At 31.8% G+C, this 7,121-nt stretch overlaps 1 protein-coding gene across 4 annotated transcripts in view; it reads left to right on the top strand.

The window, feature by feature from the left end:
- Window positions 1-243: 243 nt before the first annotated feature.
- Window positions 244-7,121, top strand: part of LOC117217312 (filamin-A) — a 51,744-nt gene continuing 44,866 nt past the window's right edge. For 2 of the 4 annotated variants that reach the window (XM_033464836.1, XM_033464829.1), the window contains exons 1-2: window positions 244-534; window positions 5,127-5,485. In XM_033464836.1, coding sequence (XP_033320727.1) covers window positions 5,146-5,485 — 340 coding nt within the window. In that variant the 5' untranslated portion in view covers window positions 244-534; window positions 5,127-5,145. The remainder of the gene's footprint in view (window positions 535-5,126; window positions 5,486-7,121) is intronic. The other 2 variants (XM_033464843.1, XM_033464853.1) reach the window with 2 other exon arrangements.

Here is a 7,121-nt window from a genome sequence, read left to right as displayed (position 1 = left end):
TGTAGTTTTTTATATCTCTACTTCAAAATTTGTTATATCTGATAGAGGAATGTTCTTATCGTTAGAAAGAGGACGACTACTCTATAAGTATTTATTAAATATTGATGATGCCATTAGACTAAATTAAAGTTCGACGGATATCGTAATAAGAATAGGTTTAAATAAAATGGCAAAGTTTCAATGGACAATAGGAATTGGGAAAAGGGATAGCGAGAGAAACAGACAGATCGGCGTGTGTATATATAGTTTGCTAGCCAGAGTGGGAGGGTTGAAGACGAGGGGATAGCTATTCTCGGAGTTTGTTCGGTACATTTTCCCTCTCTTCCAAATTCGGTGGCGGTAAACGTCAGTAAACCTTTCTAAATCGTATCGAACAGTGCAAAGAGTCTCTTCTCTTTAATACATCGTTCAAATGTAAATTGTGCTTGTGTTTTAATGTATATTAAAAGTGTAAAAGTGTGAATCATATTTGAAAGGGAATTACTAGTGCGAATATATACCTTATTAATAGATCCATTTTATCCTGTAAATAAGGTAGCGTGTAAAGTATTTTTCTAACAATGTTTATCGTTTAGAAAAGAAAAACAGTCATTATCTTTTATTCTATACATTTTCTTCTTCTATAATTTTAAGAAATTTTGTCACAATTAAAAAGCTTTTTACATTTACGGGAGAAGATGCATCCTTTATCACGCCAGTGTTTACTTGTTTGCTACATAATTTGATACTTTCAATCAAAACTGCTTCAATCAAAAGAGATGCAAATAAGAGATTGCAAATAAGATTCTTATCTATGTGTTTTAATAAACGCTGTTAATTAGTGATTGCATGAATGGCAATTTATGCTTCAAATAATTATATGAAATGATATGCATGCCACGTGAGTGAAACAATTGAGAATTAACACGCGACAAATGCGTACAGTGGTTTTTAAGTTCGTTGACGTTACAAATAGCAAGATAATAGATATTGGAAAGTATAATTTTTTAACGATTGATTCAATTTAAATTACGAAGTAAGATTATGTAGCGTCGTGGTAAACTTTATTTAATACTGTATAATTTGCGAATATGTTATAATAATTTCTTCTTTTCCTGTTCCTCTTGGTTTATTACTAATCTTTTGTGCAATAATTTACAATAACTCGTCACTTACCAACATTTTTCTAAAACTTTACAGAAGCATTTTAGTTAAACGATTGCTAGTACAAGTAAATACCATTAATCAATTTCTAATTTTTAATAATCGGAACTAGCGTCAGTAAAATTTGTCTTATCTAATCGTAGAACAGTGATTGTGTTTCTACAGCCACTGTCTATGCACGTTATTTCTCTATTCATTTTAATCTGTTCTATTCAGTGAACTTTGACGAAATATGTACTCACATTGTATACTTTTTAACTTGAACAGTATTTCGCACGATAAAATTTATCTTTTGCACACACACAAGATTAGACCTTGGAAAAAAGACACGTATGTCTACGTACTCTAAAAATACCTTGGCTCTGACTTGCAAGAGGCACATCGTAATTTAGCATGGAATTGATTAATTTCCTATTACACTGATCAGATTACCTATTTGACAATTATCTAGAACCTAATGACAAAACTTTGAAATAACGCCTAACCTCGTATTACGTACACGTATACAATATACATGTACATATGTACTATTCTCATAGTATTGACATTTTAATTATTTGAAATCCTAATCATTCTTGTAAGTTATATACCGTTTACAAGTTATGTGTACGCGAGTGTATACTATAGATTTATTTTATAATACAAGCTTCACTTTGCTAGCGATTAAGTAAATGAGACATTGAATTTAGCTTAATTACCTTGAACGGAACTAAAACGAAATTGCAGGATGTTTATAAAATTGCATGTATTTTTACATATGATACATGAGAGAGAGAGAGAGAGAGAAAGAGAGAGAGAGAGAGAAAGTATAGTTCAATTGGATGTATTATATTTTACACACAATTCGTTTAAACTATCGATTTAAAAGATGTTAGAGTTTGGAATTTGCAAAATTATTTTCTCCATAGCACTTGAAATATTTTCCCATACTTTTCTTATGTTATTTAATACACTAGTTATGTGTCTTTTTATAATCTTTGGTGTTTCATTCTTTCTGTCATTCATGTTTAAGGAATTTAACAACGTGTCTTCGTAAAGATGTAGCTGTCCTAGTTGCGTGGGATGTTCTGTGTAAGATTACTCAGAACATTGACCTTCATAAAATATTTCAAGATCATTGAAATCGACGAGATAGGTTCCATTTTCACGTGTCCGTAATTTTTTCTCATAGGTAACATAGCGTACGTAAAATATCAAATTCGTACGTTCATGTACGTTTTAATATGGCGGTTTCCATCAAAATATTCGTAACAAATTTATCATTTTTTTGAACATCACACACGTGACAATTAAGTAAATGATTTTATCGATCCAATTAATATATTTCGTAGATTTCAAATGTTACAAGCAACTATTTTGTTTGTCGAAGATCTGTTCTTAACAATTATACATTCGTCATTTCGCGGCTACATAAACAGGTCCGTCACTAACGTGTGATGAGTCACAGTTACTTAGACATTGAATCACGAGAGTTAAATATGGATCAGGAGTAAGAGTTTTGTTCTTGCTGATAAACATTCAATTCGAATACCAAATACATGCATACAATAAAATCGACCATTATAAAGAATTATTTATACGTTTTATATCAACACAAAATATGTAATATACGTCATTTTAATTGCTGAATTTCTTTTAATAACGACAACAGGATAGGGTGGTATAATAATCTCTCGCAATATCATATGCAGTAGTATTTCGGAAGATGTTCGCTTGCCAAATTTCGAAACTTATATGCCATTATTTCTACCACGGTAAAACTAGTCGGAACGAGCGGTCACCTCATACAGCCGATGAAATATGCATTAGAATCGGGAATTTTGAAGTCGACCACGAACGAGAAAACGAGAAAATTTATTATTTTCCATTATCTCTTGATAATTTGCGACACCTCCAATCAAATGATATTCAGTTTAAAAACAATTCTCCGCATAGTAAAAAATGTATATCCACTAGTAAGTATTATTCTTGACAAGTTCTCTTTTCTGGCCAATACTTATGAATCTATGAATTAATCATGCTATGATTTTCATATCTTCTATTCATTAAGCATATGAATGATATGACGTTACATTATTAAGTAAAATTAGCGTTTAATGATTTGGTATCTTTAAAATCTTTTTTAATACACGTTCTAAGATAACTTGTTTTCATGAAACCTTCACTCTATAGATTCTTAAGTATCTGTTGCATGAGAACACTCTATAAAAAAGTTTTTAAGGGTAATATTTCTTTCCATAAAGATTCCACAGGAACAGATATTTTCTTAAACGAAACATCAACAGAATTTAAAAAAAGAAAAAAAAAAACGGAAGAAGCTATTTATTTCGATTCCTGCTTTAAATAATACATAACCTCGTATTTTGAACGGGATATGTATATCAATTTATTATCATTTTTTTTTTGGCGGTTAAATCACTGACCTAACTCTTGATTGCAAGTCGGCTGAAAAGGAACGTAAGGTCCGCTGCTAAAACTGGAATCGTTTCCGAAAAGGAAGAAGAAGGTGACTATTCCACAAAAGGACTTTGTGTTGCAATACTTACTATATCGGATGTTATCCGCTAGCGACACAATTTCAAGTTCTTTTTGGTCATTCAGATACAGTTAAATACACATATCTTATACATCTTATATACCTTATATATCTTATATATTATTATCTTTATTATACTATCAGGGTCGAGTTTTACGTATGATAGATATTTCATTGTACGTCAAATTGTATTATTTAATTTTGTAACTTTGACAAGGATAAACTTTAAAATTGTACCGAGCGGAAAATTATATACAGTGCAATTGTTATTTAATTGTTAGTTCGCTAACATGATATGATGTGGAATTAGATAGTAATTCGTATTACGTGGCTGAATATCTAATAATAAATTATAACAAATATTTCAGTCGGCGTTGTGTCTTTATGGGGATAATTAGCATTTGTATTGATTAAATTTTGCAGTGTTCCTGTGCGATATATGGAATGATTTACCACTTCTATTTATCTCAAATATCTTTGTTATTTCAAGTAATAAGCAGAAATATTGCTTACCAAAGTTGCACGGTTGCAAGAATCTCACAACACGGTGGCAATAATTTTTTGACCCCTCGACACAGATGTTAGAAATATGTAGATATCTCTATTATTTCATAAATTTTTCTAGTGGTTTGTAATAAATTATTTTATATTCATTATTCATTAAATTCATTTATTTAAATTGCATATTCATTAAAATAATTCTGATGCGAGTCATTTTTTACAGAATTCTAAAGGAATTCCTTATAAGGAGACCAAAAGAAATCGAATTTTAAGAAGTACAATTTTGTAGATTAAGATAAAGATATTTTGCATGTAGACAGTACGAACATTGTTATATTGCACTTATTTTGTCGTAGTACTATCTATATAACGCTATAATAATATCTATAATTTACGATTTGGTTTTTAATTTACATATCTTTTAAATGATGTATAATCAGTAACTGAATGATCGAAGTATCAAAGGTTGATTAAAGAATTATCGTGCAAAAAGAAACGTATTACAGATTTACAAATTTCTACTCTCTCTTTCTCTCTATTATATGATACAATTGATACGCTATTGCATTTATTCTACCATATACATACTAATTAATACTAAATTTTATACAATTTAGAATTACTTTCGTATAACTACATATAAACTTGATACTATAGAAATGAAATTGAGATGTTGATAAAAAAAGAACGCTTCATAGAAAAGTAAGGCTATGGGTAATACCGATACTTTTGCTGCTGTAAGTAGTATGTGCATGCATCAGAGAAGATACAGTAAAATGAGAGAAAGTGAGTAAGACACACGGTGTAGAGCGTATAGCGAGCTCATCTCGGTTTAAGAGGAGAGGGGAGATTAGAGTGAACGGAGCAGCAACGTGTGAACACACACACAAGGTTTTCTACTTTTCTCCCCACCATCGTTCTCACCATTACCAATGTCATCCCGTAGGAGCGAACCGGCCGATAAAATGTGCGAGAACGATAAGTCAGTCAAGTGCGAGAACGCAGAGGAAGAGGACGACGACATGTTCGAACAAGATTTGCTGGAGGATGCCCAGTGGAAACGAACGCAGCAAAACACGTTTACGAGATGGGCGAACGAGAAGCTGAAAACGGTGAACAGACAGATCGATGATTTGGAGTGTGATTTGTCCGACGGTCTTCTACTCATCAGTTTGATCGAGGTGCTCGCGCAGAAGAAGCTTCCGAAGCATAGTCAGAAGCCCGTCTTTAGATCACAGAAATTGGAAAATGTTTCGGTGGCGTTGAAGTTTTTGGACGACGAGGGAATAAGAATCGTTAATATCGGTGAGTGGCTGACACTCGTGTTTTGTTGCTTCAGTTAGGCTTCCCTGTGTTCCGCTTTTTTCTCCGTTCATATCATTCGTTTGAGTCATTCTCTCCTCTTTCTTCCCTTTCGAACCGAGAGGAAAGAAAGCAAAGAAAAAGAATTAGGAATAAGAAAATGAGATAGATCAAATTAACGAGTACATGTGATACGTAGTTTTCTTTCATTGTATAAATATACATATACAGTGATTCTTACTAGTACACATGTAAAGCATATTTGACAGTACTTTAACTGTTATTGTTATGTATATGTCGGTGTAATTAAGCGGATGTAATTATTATTGTTTGTCCTCTTAACAAATTTATTTTGTTCGATGGTAGTATAAATTTTATTCATTCCCCACATTTAATTTTTAATGTTGAATATTACTATATTGGACTATATTGGAGATAGATTTTATACATATTAAATAATATATTATCCTTCCGTTGCAAAAATGTGCTGATAGAGATATACAATTACAATCATGATACTAAACAAGATGTAAGTAGGTAGGTATAGTATAGTGAGGTCGTAAAATCGGTTAGGAGTTCAAGTTTACATATCTCGAGGATCGAAACAAATAATTTGAGACATTTTGGAGGGCATAAGGGCTTAGAACCTCGTTTCGGGCCGTACGATGTTGCAGTTTCCTAATTTTATGTCATAAAATACCGTGTGAACTGTTTTATTTTGTTTTGATTTTCGAGTTGAGACTTTGTCGATATACGTAGGCATCTCGCGTCGCATCTGTCAACTTGTATTTCGATCTAAAAATTTCACTTTCGAAAAGCTATTGTAACTGGAAACTCAGTTAGATTTTTAAAAAGAAGTCGTACGTGACCAGCGATTAATTAATAACGTAGAAAAGACGTGTCTCCTTACGTGACTGGCGATGAAGTGATAACACGAAAAGAAATATTTTTACGTGATCGGTGGTTTGTTCAGGTCATTACAAAATTTTGTGCGCGTCAAAATATTAATCGACGTAAAATATTAAGAAATACAATAGTTTCATGTTTCGTATATGCCTTTGACACACAGAGAGAATTGTGTTGCAAGAGAAAGAAACATGGTTTTTTATATAAAAGTTTGAACGAGGACAATGTTATTATAGTACACATATTGTTATCGACGATTGTAAAGGATATCTCAAGTTCTGTTTAACTCTATCAAATGTCATCACTTTCCTTTTTTCCCCGGTGTAACAACGTTTAGCAAAACCAATTGTACATTAATTTCTAATTAGGGTTAGGTTGGGGTTAGGTTAGGGGGGGTTCATTTCACGTTAGATAAATATACGTACATATTTTCTTTGAAATACTTTAAATTATTAATGAACAGAGATAACGTAAAAATATAATTTACATTTCTTGTAATATGACTCATTGCAAGGAAGTAAAAAACACTTTCGCGCTTTATGAAGCTGCGCTTCTATTTGACTTAGTTTCTCTAACGGGTGGCTTGAATAGCATTTATACAGAAGTTTCATGGTTGTGGCGGCTAGTTCCATAAGAGAAAGGAAAGTTTACATGAATATTGAAATTTTTCAATGGAAGATTTTTTGTAGAACAAGATATGATAATTAAAATAAAAATAAAATAGAGATAATTA

This window comes from Bombus bifarius, unplaced genomic scaffold (assembly GCF_011952205.1).
Source record: "Bombus bifarius isolate JDL3187 unplaced genomic scaffold, Bbif_JDL3187 scf7180000007966, whole genome shotgun sequence".
Lineage (NCBI taxonomy): Eukaryota > Metazoa > Arthropoda > Insecta > Hymenoptera > Apidae > Bombus > Bombus bifarius.
This window is presented reverse-complemented; position numbering and strand designations above follow the sequence as displayed.